Genomic DNA, 15,606 nt, shown 5'->3' on the forward strand with positions numbered 1-15,606 from the left:
CCTCGCTGGATGTAAAGCGTGTCTAATGTCTCCATTCACATTACTGTACAATGCCCTCAATGAGCCCTCAAAGGAACGCTCAAGTCTGCCTTCCATTCATCCCCATATATAGGGACTATACATTCATCACCATACAATAACGCTCACACACAAGCCAGAGAGATGAGGGGTTTGTATCTCACGATACACATGTTCCAAATGGTCTTTCAGTGTGAGAAACACACCCCTGACAGAGTGAGACGACCCAGTCGGTAACTGTGCCGGCCCGTCCCATGGCCAAATGCTATCTGACAGCTGTATCTAATTGGCCAAATCACTTGGGCTTGTTGGGCGGCACAAACCACAAGGCTTCATTTCGGGGCCTGCTGGACAAAGACCAAATTGAGACGGTAGCACCAACCCGATAGGGCTTTCTACCGAACCCTCATCCCACCCCCATTTCTCCCCTATTCAAATCGATTACGGGGTGGAGATGAAGGAGGGGATGAAGGATGGATAAGGGTGATTTGCCTTCTTTTATCTGGCCGGCGTGGGGGTCCGTTTCTATGTGAGGCCAGACACTAAAAAAAACAACATTACGCTCATAGGGGGGGGTGGCCCCCGCTCCCACCCACCCTCCACTTTATCACGGGGTCCCACAAAGGCAGCCCGAGAGGGGGCTGACAACGGGCTTGTCCTCTCGGCCTTTCAGCCAGCTGGACGGGAACGAGAGCTTCTGTGGGGCTGTGCTAAGTGGCTCGCTCCATCTCCAGGGGATCCCTGGCTGCCGTCTGCTGGGAGCATGGAAGACCGATGCTCCCTGTCTGCACGACTGAGGGTCCGCTTTTACAAAACACCAGGGACGTGCTGGCCACTGGGAAATTTGTGACAATTCCAGAACGGACGCTCCATTCCAGGCAAACCCACATTACCTCCAATATTTTATAATTATTGCAAATTTTTCATTGTATATGTTTATTATAAATAATAAAACTGTTTATTTTTATTATACGGTAAATAAAAATATACCGCTCATCGGTTAGTATTTGGTACCTCACCGCACGGCCGGAGGCAAACATTTTCCGGGGCGCTGCCTTCGGACACGCACCTTACGGGCCTCTCTATCTGAGATTCCCAGGCTGAATTAGGGGCCCAGCACGTCTCTGCAAAACACATTGTGACGTTATTTATCCAGGATAGTGAGGATACGTTTGCTGAGCACAAATTCAAGCAATTTTTTTCAGCAACTTTTCCTGCTTCACACTCTCACACATTCACACCTGGGAGCTGCCCGGTACAACCGCAATTTTATACTGTTAGCCACTGAGCTGCTCCACTGGGAGTTACAGTACGTGCCTTGCTCAATGCCCCTTAAAGAGTGGGTTATTGAGGGAGCAGTGAGTGTCACTGGTCCCTCAGACTTTTCCTGCCGATGCAGGGGATCGGACCGGCAACCTTCCGGTCACAAACACGCTCATCTAACGGGTCAACCATTTGACACATTCATCCATCCATCTTCAATCGCTTATCTGAAGTCGGGCCGCAGAGGTAGCAGTTCCACCAGAGAACCGCAGACTTCCTTTTGCCTGCATGTTCACATTAGCCAGGTAATTCCCCATCCTCAGCCTGTCCCCGTGGCTTCTCTCCAGCTGGAAGTCCCCTGAAAACCTCCCTGGGGAGGTGACCATGCAGGAGGCATCCTCTCAGATGCCTGAACCGACTCAAGTGGCTCATTTCGATATACAAAGGGGCAGCGGCTCTACTCCAAGTCTCTCATGGATGACCGAGGTTATCACCCTATCTATCCCTAAGGGAGATGCCAGACAGACACCCTCCTTTCGGCCACTTGTATCTGCGATCTTGTTCTTTCGGTCACGACCCACATTTGTTAATCTCACTGTAAAAAGTGACCCGTACGTACGGACCAGAAGCTCCAAATCTCATCAAAACCAATAAAAGAATACTTAAAGCAGTAGTTCACCCAAAAAGAATTACAAATTACAAACCTCACGAAGCCTTGAATTCATGGAGATTTTTTTGTTTTTTGTCGCATTTGATGACCAGTGGAGGCTCCGGTTGGAGACTCGGTCGGACCCGGTCATCAAATTATGGCTCAGGAATGCGACAAAACCAAAAAAATCTCCAATAATTCAAGACTTAATGAGGTGTGTATAATTGATAGAGAATCAAAAGACGGACATACCTCTCCGTACTGGTTGATCGTGCGAATCATCTGGTCGGTCAGGTTGAAGATGTTTCTCCAGTCGAAGTTGGGCATATCTGGTGCCCTGTGCACATCTGGGCCGTTGTGTAAGAAGTTGAGGATGTGTTTGGTGTTGAACCCAGAGTCCTCCATTCGCTCGTCTAAGAAGTCCATCACTGTGGGGTTTCTCAAGGTGTCCTGCAGGGGCAATTGTGGAATGTGGAATATAAAACAAAAAAGAAAATAGTTGGGGGACATTTCTGTCTGTGCTCTGTGTCTCAGATATGGACTGTTCAATTATTCTGTGAAATCCCGGGTAACACTTATTTTTTTCCATTGAAAACACCATAGAGTCTCAATAGCCTCGTGGCATGAAAGAAACAAATGAGCCCGTTGATTTCACTGAAGCACGGTGAAAAAGTACTGGTTTATCCAAATAGTCAGAAAATAAATACATTTTCTCCAAACACAGACAGTTATCAAATGTAACTCAATGTCATAAACAACACATGGTCACATCATGCCTGACTGAATCTTCGGGCTGATTTGTTTATTTTTGGAACTCTTTGGAGTTCTTATACGATGCAATGTTAAGATGACCCTATGGTATTTTCAATAGAAAAACATTGTCTGTGACTCAGGGGATAACGGAGTGACCTCAGGACTTCGATACTCTACTGTGAGCATGGTGAAATGACTGTGTGTGTGTGTGTGTGTGTGTGTGTGTGTGTGTGTGTGTGTGTGTGTGTGTGTGTGTGTGTGTGTGTGTGTGTGTGTGTGTGTGTGTGTGTGTGTGCACATCATACCCTGATCATGTTCATCTGGACACTGCTGTGGAAGAACGTCCAGAGCTGAGGTCCCACCTCCTCCCATGCCTTCAACATGTTCTGTAGTCTCTCCAGCTCCTCAAATGTAGTGTTGGCCTGCAACGCGCACACACGCACGCACACGCACACGCGCACACACACACACACACACACACACACACACACACACACACACACACACACACACACACACACACACACACACACACACACACACACACACACACACACACACACACACACACACAAACACACACACAAATGAATACAAACAGATTCACTCAAGACAAAACAGATCCTGATTTGCAGTTGAATACATCAACAGAAACACGTCGTATATAATAAATGGAATCATGTGGATTTTGGGATCCACATGGGAATGGTGTGGCTCCATTGTTTCTTTTGTATGTGCAAGGTATCAGCCCAATCAGAGCCCCATTGACATGAAAACATTATCTTCATCTTCAACCGCTTATCTGGAGTCAGGTCACAGGGGCAAGAGTTCTAGCAGAGAGAGTTCCAGACTTCCCTTTCCAGGGTAACATTAACCACTTCATCCTGAGGGGGATCGCGAGGCGTCCACGAGGCCAGCATGGAGATAAAAATCCCCACATCTGGTCCTTGGTCTGCCCCAGGGCCTCTGTAGGCCAGAGGACCTCTGTAGGAGATGCTCAGGAAGCATCCGCACTACAGTATATGCCCAAACCACCTTAACTGTCTCCTTTCCACATGAAGGAGCTGTGGCTATACTCCCGCCTGGGTGACTGAACTTCTCACCCTATGCCCAAGGGAGACGTCAGTCACCCGTGTGAGAAAACTAATTTCGGCCACTTGTATCCGCAACGCTATTCTTCCATGACCCACAATAACCCATTACGACCTGGGACGCATCTGTGTCATTTTAGATTTCTTTGGCTATTCAAAAATAGCAGATCTACAAGCTCATAGCGCGGCACCGAGTGCCACGCTACAAGCTTGTAGATCTGCTATTTTCTTTAAATCGTGAACATTTGTAACTCAAATCTTTGCTTCGATCTGGGGGTCCCTAGGCTGCCGCAGCGCTCCTGTTTTCTGAGCTAAAGGGGCGTGTTTAACATCTCCGGCGAGAGAATCCGTGTGATCCCATTGGTTCACCGATCTGTCCGTCAGCCCCCGCCCCGTCAACACAACATTACGAGCGACGCCCACTGCACTCTGGTTGGTTGGGGAAATAAAACACTTCCTATATCGGGTACACCGACGCACTGCTCCAGGCTTTTATTTTTTAGCAAAACTAAACAATAAGAGATCGAGATCGAGGCTAGGGGGTCCCTGGAACTAAATATTTTGAGATGGAGGTCCGCGGCCTCAGGTCTTAATGGGTTAAAGTTACATGTTTCAAAAAGTCTAAAACGTGGGGGAAAATATTGTAGTTAATAGGTACTAAGTTGCTGCTGGCAGTGTGCACAAGAAATATGGAACTGATGTGTCCAGCGGTTTGCGAGATTAGCTCCAGACAAACCCAGAAATACTCTCTATAGACACCTACAAAGCCACGCCACAAAATAATAAAATAACTTCCTCGTTCCTTGTTCCTTTGTGAGAGACTTGTTTTGTTTTGCTGTTGTTTTTGAGTGGGCGGTCCCCTTTGTGTTCTGTCTTTATGAGATACATGGTTATCCTCCTGAGAGGAGCACGGATGATATAATATCGGAGACACACAGAGACAATCTCTGGGGACGCGAGGGTGACAGGGGGACGTGTGACCTCAGACACACTTCACGCACTAGAAGAGTGCCATGAGAAGATCGGTGTTGCCATATTCTGTGAGAGAAACAAGCAACCAGGTCTCGGAAAACCAGCCCAAAAGAAGCGACTGTGGGCCACAATTGAGCACTTTAACATATACATCGGCTACAGAGACGTACACTGTAGGGTTTAGGTGGTTAACTCTTGTGTGAGCCGGTCACCTATCAAGTGGGGGGTGTCACCGATAAGGTCATTATTTCCAAGTGTGACTCTTAGTGAGAGTCTCATCAACAGGGGAATCCTCCTCCTCACATGTGTTTTCCGTCAGCATGTGGTGAACGGGACAAGACGCTCTGTTTCTGCTCTTGTGTGAGTGTGCTGCGCCCACTCATTTAGTTTAGCCCTGAGTTCTGCCCCTCCTCTTCCTCCTATCCCTCCTATCCCTCCCTCCCCCCCACCCACCCACCCACTCACTCACTCACTCACTCACTCACTCACTCACTCACTCACTCACTCACTCACTCACTCACTCACTCACTCACTCACTCACTCACTCACTCACTCACTCACTCACTCACTCACTCACACACACACACACACACACACACACACACACACACACACACACACACACACACACACACACACACACACACAAACACACACACACACACACACCCTCCCCACCGTCCACTTCAGTTTTCTAGTCAGCTCATTCCTGAGAAGGGTGGGGGGCATGTGGAGAGAGAGAGAGAGAGAGAGAGAGAGAGAGAGAGAGAGAGAGAGAGAGAGAGAGAGAGAGAGAGAGAGAGAGAGAGAGAGAGAGAGAGAGAGAGAGAGAGAGAGACAGAGAGAGAGACAGAGAGACAGAGAGACAGATTGAGGGGGAAGAGATAGAGAGACAGAGAGAGAGAGACAGACAGAAAGAGAGAGACAGAGAGAGGGAGGGAGTGAGTGAGAAAGAGAGCGAGAATGAGAGATAGAGGCACAGAAATGCACTGTGGTATCAAGAGACTTCAGTAAAGGGGGGAGATACGAGCAAAGGGATAGACACAAATAAGTACAAACTATAGAAAATGTAAAAAAAGGGAAGATTAAGAATGGTGGGTGGAAAACGAGAGAGAGAAAGAGAGAAGAAGAGGGATGGAGTGAACCCCAGAGGTGAGAGGGTGGGTGGTGGGGGGCTGGAGGTGGCGTTGTCTCTCTCTTACACTCTTTAATATCTTGCTGATGGCAGGGGAGTCGGGACTGTAGAGGATCTTTCCCACCAGCAGGGGCTTCACTGACTTCCACACGATCCTGGTGATGGGGTGGGACTCCAGGCTCTGCATCAGGCTGTTACAGAACGGAGCTGAGGAGACAGGAGGAGGAGGAGAGGTTTGATAACATGCCAGATTAGTTCAGTGTACACATACTGTACTGTAAAATCACTGTTTCCCAAACACTGGGTCAGGACCCATTTGTGTCCCTTTATTTTTTGTTTCCACCAATTTGTTTTTAATCACTATTATTTCAAAATATTCCAGACAAATGCTAAAAAGTAATTAGAAAACAAATGTTTAAGAAATAGTGAAAATAGACAATCTACGCGCTGTGAGCTTGTAGATCGGCTATTTTCACTAGCTTGGGTCCTGGGGAGAAATACAATTTCTCTAGTCTTTTGGGTCTTGAGCTAAAAAATCCCATGATTTACAGATAAATCTGTTTTTTAGGACATAGCACGTCTATCCCAATGAACGTCACACCCACAGTGCTGCAGTACGGCAGGTTCTGTTGATAGGTATGTAGATATGTCTAGTAGCCTATTGGGATAGTGCTTAAAGACGATCTCCGGATCCACATGGAACCCCAGTTGGATTAGGACAGAATCCTCGACAATCCCTCTTTTCCTGTGTTCTGTGTGCACTGTCTACATTCTAGTTTCCCTCCTCTCTTCTGTCTGGCTAAAGAAAATACATTGAGATATGTAGGCCATGCTAATGGTGCTTTTCCACGGCGTAGAGCACTCGACTCCACTCCACTTGGTTTTTGGGTTTCAATTAGGCAAAAGTACCGGGTACTTTTTTTTGGTATCACCTCCATCGTCACTAGTGATCCTCACTAGTGATGATCACTAGTGATCCTCACTAGTGATGATCACTAGTGATCCTCACTAATGATCCTCACTAGTGATCCTCACTAGTGTCATCGCGTCACAACATTCTCCCCTGTACTGTGTGGAAGTTACCGAATACTGTTAATATTTTTTTTAATTAGTCACGCGTCGCATCACAACGCGTCGCATTTTATTTCATAAAAGCAAAGGTTAAAGCCTCAATCTGTAATTTCTTACTGGTTGGCTGTATGGCTACCAAAACATAATCACAAAGCTAGTGTGTGTGTGTGTGTGTGTGTGTGTGTGTGGCTATAGCTCCTTTCACGCTGTTTTACAAATCACAGGATTAGGACTTAATTGGCCTAACTACATTTTCAGTCGTGAGATTTTATTTTTGCGTTATTCTCTGCGATCTCCACTTGTTCACTCACTTGCAGAGGGGTCGTAGACGTAGTCCTGGCCCTTGGTGCCGTTGACCCCCAGGAAGACCTTGTAGTTGTTGTCCTCGTACCAGTTGAAGGACAGCACCCTGGAGCCCCCTCCCTCCGGGTGGCCGCAGATCAGACCCGACACGGTGGACATGAGCTGGGTGAAGGAGGGCGCACCTCCTCCGTCTTGGAACAGAGGATACACGGCCTTCAGCAGGTCCTTGGAGCTGTCCCTCTCCAGCAGCTAATAGTGAAGGAGACACGGCAGACGTCTTCATCAGGCTGTCACCATTATGACATTTTACTTGACGATTAATTGTGTTTTTGGCATTGAACATGGAACATATGAATAAAAATGCAATTTCTGTTTTCCTTTTAGGCTTCGAAATAAGATGGCACAGGGCAGATATGACAAATAACTTAAATATACAAAGAAATTATTTACATATTTAATCATTGTAAAAGTAGCGGAAATAGCTTTGTGACACGTTGTAGATCTGCTATTTCTGCTATTTTTGGAAAAAAGTTTGAAAATGTATGACAATCTTTCAACATGGAAATAATTGCGATTATCTCAAATAAATTGTGATTAGGCGATTATGTAATAATTGTGACAGGCCTAAAACTGTGACCCGTGTTGTTGTGCTGCTGCAACCAGGTGCTTAAAGTCTTACTGTGTAACATTCATTGTCTTAGTCTTTTTGGCTGCGACTCTGTTGTCATTACAGCGTTTCTCTAATATACGGAAGTACCACTCAAAAAGGAATGCAGAAGGAATGCTGGCAATCAAGGATATTTTAGAATGCAACATGTTATTTATTAACTGTAAAAATAAGTAAATAGATACATTTCTGGAACATTTCTGTCTGTATGCTTGCTATTTCTGTTTTATGTCTAGATTTTGACCATTGCACTGCTTAGTAGTGCTTACTAATGGTTGCTATTGATTGTATCCAATTGTAAATATGAAAGTGTCCAAATGTAACCAAATGGATCCATGAGGGTCCATTTGGTTACATTTGTACACTCTCAGATTTAGAGGATTTTACTGTGTATTGATTACAATACAAAGTTACAATAAAAGTGTCTGGTAGCCCTTTTACTACTATTACTGTAGATCAACTCCATTCAACACACATTACTAATACCAAGTAAGTAAGTAAGTAAGTACCAAGTCTAATTTAGCAACAATGCTGATTCACAGATTGACCAGTATAATTACACTGACAAATCCTCAGTCTAAAAATGGACCCTCAGAGTTACATCACCACTCAGGAATCAGGATCTGTTGATGGGTGCACAATCATTGGTTCTGCACGTGACCATTTCACAGTCCACGACATCTCTTTGAAGTTTAGTTTACACGGATCTTCACTCAGTCAGGTCATGCGACCTTGAACGCATAAACACTCGCAAGACAACAATAGTTTGAAACAATAAACAAACAGAAGAGAACACCTCTCCTCAAACGAAGAGGAGAAGGTTGAGGGTGGACCAAATATCCTCCTATTGACAGGACCGAAATAACCTCCAACCAACAGCATTTGTCTACTCGCGTATCGCTTCCCTCCTCAAAAGAAAACGGCCCGTATCTTTTACAACTTCCCTCAGGGGTCATTGTCAGTTCAGAATGGAGCGCCCTCGCAGAGCCTGATTAGCCTACTTTGTGAGATCACAGTTTGTGATCTCACCTCACATGGGCATCAACATTAGTCTGCTATCACAGTGAGATCGCAGTTTGTGATCTCACGTGGGCATCAACATTAGTCTGTTATCACAGTTAGTGATCACACATGGGCATCAACATTAGTCTGTTATCACAGTTAGTGATCACACATGGGCATCAACATTAGTCTGTTATCACAGTTAGTGATCACACATGGGCATCAACATTAGTCTGTTATCACAGTTAGTGATCACACATGGGCATCAACATTAGTCTGTTAACACAGTTAGTGATCACACATGGGCATCAACATTAGTCTGTTATCACAGTTAGTGATCACACATGGGCATCAACATTAGTCTGTTAACACAGTTAGTGATCACACATGGGCATCAACATTAGTCTGTTATCACAGTTAGTGATCACACATGGGCATCAACATTAGTCTGTTATCACAGTTAGTGATCACACATGGGCATCAACATTAGTCTGTTATCACAGTTAGTGATCACACACGGGCATCAACATTAGTCTGTTATCACAGTTAGTGATCACACATGGGCATCAACATTAGTCTGTTATCACAGTTAGTGATCACACACGGGCATCAACATTAGTCTGTTATCACAGTTAGTGATCACACACGGGCATCAACATTAGTCTGTTATCACAGTTAGTGATCACACATGGGCATCAACATTAGTCTGTTATCACAGTTAGTGATCTCACGTGGGCATCAACATTAGTCTGTTATCACAGTTAGTGATCACACACGGGCATCAACATTAGTCTGTTATCACAGTTAGTGATCACACACGGGCATCAACATTAGTCTGTTAACACAGTTAGTGATCACACATGGGCATCAACATTAGTCTGCAAAGTAACGTAGATAAGACGGCTTCTAGAGGTTCAATTTGTGTTGGAAGTGACTCATCGCCTAACTACGACAAGGAAGACAAAATATGTGTGGACTGAACACACAGAGACACATACACACACACACACACACACACACACACACACACACACACACACACACGCGCACACACACACACACACACACACAAACACACACACACACACAAACACACACACACTTCAAGCAGCCGAGGAAGGAGAGGTGGGGGAATGGTAGCACTTGGCCAGCCTCTCTGTCACCACGGTGATATGGAGGTCCCACCTACAGGATACTGTATGTCACCTCCAAGGAATGTCTCTCTCTTTCTCTCTCTCTCTCTCTCTCTCTCTCACGCCTGACCAAAATGATGATTGGATGCACTCTCTTGCACCAGAGAACGTACAGAGAACGTGCCGAAGCACACACCGTTATTTTGCTGTCTGAACTGTGTGTGTGTGTGTGTGTGTGTGTGTGTGTGTGTGTGTGTGTGTGTGTGTGTGTGTGTGTGTGTGTGTGTGTGTGTGTGTGTGTGTGTGTGTGTGTGTGTCCGTGCGTGCGTATGTGCGTATGTGCGTGCGTGCGTGTGTATGTATGTATTCTGCATTGATATACAGTAATTGTCATTCCATGCAGGTATGCAGGCATGTGCCAATGATACCCCATTCCTCTCTCTCTCTCTCTCTGTTTTTATCGCTCACCCCTACATTCATTCTGTGACCTAAATACATAAATACATACATACATACATGCAGTATGCCAAACATCAAGTGATATAGCAGGGGTCAAAGAGTTTGGGTTATTCCAGGAGGGTCAAAGAACTACTATTTTATTGAACTGAACTACTTAATGTAATATTCAGTGAGAAGGGGCCGGGACAGAGCATGACACACACAAACACGCGCACGTACGCACAAACAAACAAACAAACACATGCACGCACACACACGTCTGTACTACTACACTTGTGAGGACATTTTAGGATGCATGATTTTATGAATGCCGTTTTTACCTTTTTTGCCAGTTTTTAACCCTCAACCTAAAGCCGAAAATAGCTCCCAACGCGACACGCATGACACTGGTACAGTATGTAATGGATGGATTTGTCACTTTAGATTGTAGCGTTGGAGATATACAAGCTCACAGCGCGTCACTTCGTACCTCGCTGCAAGCTTGTACATCTTCTATTTTTTTACTTTTTAGAAAAATCTACTGATTTAGAAGGCCAAAACTCCAACTCTAACCCTAAACCAACCTAACTTCTAAATGTCTAATCCTAACCCTAAACCTGAATCATTTGGCCCTCAAAAGTACAGTAATAGTACACACACACACACACACACGCACACGCACACACACACACACACACACACACACACACACACACACACACACACACACACACACACACACCACCACTCAGGCTCTGTGTAAGTGTTTCTCCAGTAGGGGGGACCTTCGAAGGAAGAGACTTGTTTCCTGAGGGCTAAAAATACCGGCCATCCGTGATCCCAACAGATCGACAACGCACCAGAGAGCACAACGCAGGAGCAGGGGAGATGAACGTCATGTGACCTATACGTATGAGGAGACACTTACCTCCTGGACCTGCTCTGACGCCGCAGTAAGAACACGACCCCAGTGGTGCAGGTCAATCCCCTCTCTGTCCATCACCTGGGGCATCTGGGAAATGAAGTCAAGAAAGAGACATTCTGTTGAGCAGGCAGCATTGATAACCCAGCTTTTGAATAATATAACATTAAATATTAAAGAAAAGTAGTGCCTCCTGAGCAGATTTATTTTAAACTATGGTCATGCAATTTCAGGGAGTCTAGTTTTGATGTCACTACATCAATCTTTTATCATTAAACAAAACAGTGTTCATTTTGACAACAAATTTTGATACAATTTTAGTCTTTTGAATAAAATGTCATTTCGTTTTAGTCATAGTCATCTGAAATGTTTTACTTTCAGTCTAGTTTTAGTCGACTAAATGAACAGTTGATTTAGTCAACAACATTTTATCTTAGCAGGCCTTGATGGCGACATAATGCCTGATGTATACATAGCTGTGTGCCAAAAACAGCCAATCTACAAGCTCACAACGTGTCGAAGACACTATTTTTCGGAGGCCGACAACCCCACGCAACCAAGCATAAAATGACTTATCTTGGTTCTACTGGATGTCTTCTCCACTAGATGAACACTTTCATCTAGTTTTTATTTGTTGACGAAATTGCCAGTATATTTACTCGTAGTTTTAGAAAAAAGGTAGGTGACGCACATTTTTCATCATAGTTTTTAGTCGACAAAATTAACACTGCCTCCGAGAAACATTGGACAATAGGGTACAGGGCAAGACGAAAGCACTTGGCGAGAGTGTATGTGACAAATATGTCGCCTGCAAAGAACAAGAAACAAACTAAGAAGTGAAAACAACGTTTTCATTGGCTGTGCAGCCGTGCACTTCTTCTGCAATGCCTTGCTCTAGGACAGTTACACAAATGACAGACTTCCACCAGTGGCCACTATGCCATCCACTGGACCAGTTTAAAATGTGCCTCCATTGAAGCTGTTTACACCACTTTCAACTTCAAATAATAGTCGATCTACAAGCTCACAACGGTTCACAATGCGACTCATCGTGAGCTTCTAGATTGTCCTTGTTTAGCTGCACAACACCATCGTACAACCAAGTATAAATCAGAACTTAAGTTGTTAAAGTTTTGTTCGCTCATTCCCGGGACTTGCCTGTCTCTGCTCTGGGCATTGTTAAGCATCGGCGAACATCCAGCTATGCTAATGCGAAGTCCACCAGCGCTCATGGAAGATACATTTGACAGACTCCTGCATTTATGCAACAGCTCAGCTGCATGTTTGTGTGAACCTGTACTGAACCTAATAGCCTTCAAGTGTTGACTTGTCATTTATTGATTTCTACATTTTTGGACTGATTCTCTGGATTTTTCTGCTATGCCAGTCAGCGCCTTGTTCAAGGTTCAAGGACCCCCAGTTTGATATGCAAATAGACCATGGATCCGCATTTGATTTGACAACCTTTTTGTTTTGTTTTTTTTAGGTCTCTGAGACAATTTACACTGGAAAATCCTTACAGACCTGTAAGAGTCTATTTGGACCCCTCGTGGTCACCGTGACCGGACCTAATGTTGAGAAACAGCGTGCTATGCTAACATATGGTTCTAAGAATTATGTGCGTTTGTAGTATACAGTACATTATCTCTCTGTCTCTCTGTTTTACCCTGGGCACACTAATAAAACATTGCAATGATAATATGCCCATTAAATGAATACGAAAATCCTGAATCTAAAGTCATAATTAGCTAACATTCCATACTTTGATCTTTTCTACTTTGCGGGGGGGGGGGGGGGGGGGGGGGCATTAAATATTGGTGTGCTGCTAGTGGAAAGGGCCTGGGGGCAGGGCACAGTGCAAGGGCCTTACGGAGGAAACCCTGAATGCCAAAACAAACGGCATATCCTTCCTCTCACACATTCCTCCTCCTCACACACACCGGCATTTCAATGAGCGAAGGAGGGAGGGAGGCTGGGAGGTGAGAGAGAGAGAGAAAGAGAGAGCAAGGGGATGGTTAGGGAAGGGAGGAACAGGGGAATCTTGGGGAATGAGGAGTCAGTAGAGTGATGATTGAAGGAAGGGGGGAATCAATGACCATGACTTAGTACTACACACACACACACACGCACGCGCACACACACACACACACACACACACACACACACACACACACACACACACACACACACACACACACACACACACACGTACACACACAAGTAATGGGCTTTACGTCTAATGGGCCTAATGGGTTAACCGCAGAGGTCTCTGTCCACACCACACTGCTGCAGAGGATACATTAGTAGTGCAACGCACACTGCTCACAACAACGCGTTGTGATTGCGACGCGTTATACTGTATGAGCTTGTAGATATAAGTATAAAATGGGGCTTAAGTTAAAATGCATGTTTGGTATTAATATTCAAAATCTGCAAAGCAACTAAAACTTTCAAATAATTGCTGTTAATGTTTGCCTCTGAGATGTCGACTGAAGTATTCAAATATTAAATACTCAAGTAAAGTAAATGGACTCAAAGGTTGTACTCAAACATGTTTTGGGGTCATTTTAACTAATCTACTCTGGCTTTTGTGAGCCCCCCAGACAGTTGTTAAGTTGCATTATTCAGTATTTAGACATTTGATATACATTTTATCAGACACGCCCCCTTCCTGAATATCAAATATCTAAATACTGAATCAAGCAACTTAAAAACTGTCTGGGGTGCTCACAAAAGCCTGAGTAGATGTTAAAATGACCCCAAACATTATTTGAAAGTGACATATCGCTTTAAGTACAGTACTAGAGTGAATGTAATTAGTTACTATCCACCACTGATGTTTCCGTTGAATCTGCACTGACACACAGCGTCATGTTTTCAAGTCAGCTGCCAGGGGGGCGGGGCCTGTGGTTAAGCCCATTATGACAACTAGGCTAAGTGGGATAATGCTGCAGCCCCCGACACCCTGAGGTTATAGTCGAGTCACCTGCATCCAAATAAATTCAAAGGGCAACTTCAGGGCACTGATGGCTGAGTGGTTGAGGCGTATACCAAGGGTTTTCAACCGGTGGTCCGTGGACCACTGGTGGTCCGCGGAGGTATTGCAGGTGGTCCCTGGCCATGCATTCAGAATAATAAATAAATAAATAAAAACTTTTTTTTTTTTTTTACTTTTAATAAGTTTCAGGGGTTCTTACTGTGTGGTGTGTTTGATATGAAATGTGAGCTTACCATAATCACAGTAATCCTTAATCATATTCCATCATATTCAAGGGCTTTTGCTGAGAAATGAGACAGACTCCAGTCACTTTCAAATTAGAGCACTGCAGAGGGCAGGTGTGTGTGTGTGTGTGTCTGTGTCCAGCTGACACTCGTTGACGCTCGTTAATGTTATAGGCATAAAAGCAGTTATGCTTCTGCACCGTCAAATAGGCCAACATCTAATCTAAGATTAGTGGGACTCACCATTGAGTCACAGGACTCACTTCATTGAAAACAAACAAAATCACTGTATTTTTTTTAGATATTGTATTGATATTATAGCTATTTTATTTGATTAGATATGTGATGTTTCCTGACAATTAGTTGACTTTTGGTGAAAAAGCCCGCATATATCGGTATCAGTTGATATCGGTATCGGAAATTAGGAGTTGGACAATATCGGGATATCGGGAAAAAAGTGGGGTGGGTCTATGATGGACCCACCACGCACAATAGTGGTGGTCCCCAGGTTGCTCTTAGTCAGGATGGTGGTCCCTGGGTCAAAATCAGTTGAAAAACCCTGGAATATACCATTCGTTGCAAGGTAGAAACCTTGTATCTTCATATTTCAACTTTTTATGTTTTTTCATAAATGACTTCACCAAACAGTGTCACACAAAAGCAGTTAAAATAGCCGATCTAACACGCAATGTGACGTGTTGTGAGCTTGTAGATCGGCTATTTTCACTACTTTTTTAAATATTTTTAAATAATAATAATAAAGGAACGGCTTTGGACATTCAAGGTTTCCGCCCCGACAGCAGTGATTTTAGGCTCTGATGCTGCCTGACAGCCCAGAGTCCTGGGTTCGATTCCTGAGCCCCACCTATACCTTTGCTGCGTGTCTTTCCCTATTTAGTTTCAATCTTCACTGTACTATCAAAATAAAGGCAGAAAAGGGAAACTTCAATGATTTCTTTCTGCTGTT

The 15,606-nt window shown here is 44.5% G+C and overlaps 1 protein-coding gene across 1 annotated transcript in view; it reads right to left on the reverse strand.

The window, feature by feature from the left end:
- LOC311045134 (retinal-specific phospholipid-transporting ATPase ABCA4-like) overlaps window positions 1–15,606 on the reverse strand; it is a gene marked incomplete at both ends in the record, with an annotated part of 110,528 nt that overhangs the window by 85,442 nt on the left and 9,480 nt on the right. Inside the window, 5 exon segments of the mRNA XM_084056944.1 lie at window positions 2,183–2,380; window positions 2,989–3,105; window positions 5,949–6,088; window positions 7,264–7,504; window positions 11,424–11,507. Coding sequence (XP_083913070.1) covers window positions 2,183–2,380; window positions 2,989–3,105; window positions 5,949–6,088; window positions 7,264–7,504; window positions 11,424–11,507 — 780 coding nt within the window.

The sequence above is a fragment of the Gymnoscopelus microlampas genome (assembly GCF_963454915.1).
Source record: "Gymnoscopelus microlampas genome assembly, chromosome: 5".
In the NCBI taxonomy this organism is placed as follows: domain Eukaryota; kingdom Metazoa; phylum Chordata; class Actinopteri; order Myctophiformes; family Myctophidae; genus Gymnoscopelus; species Gymnoscopelus microlampas.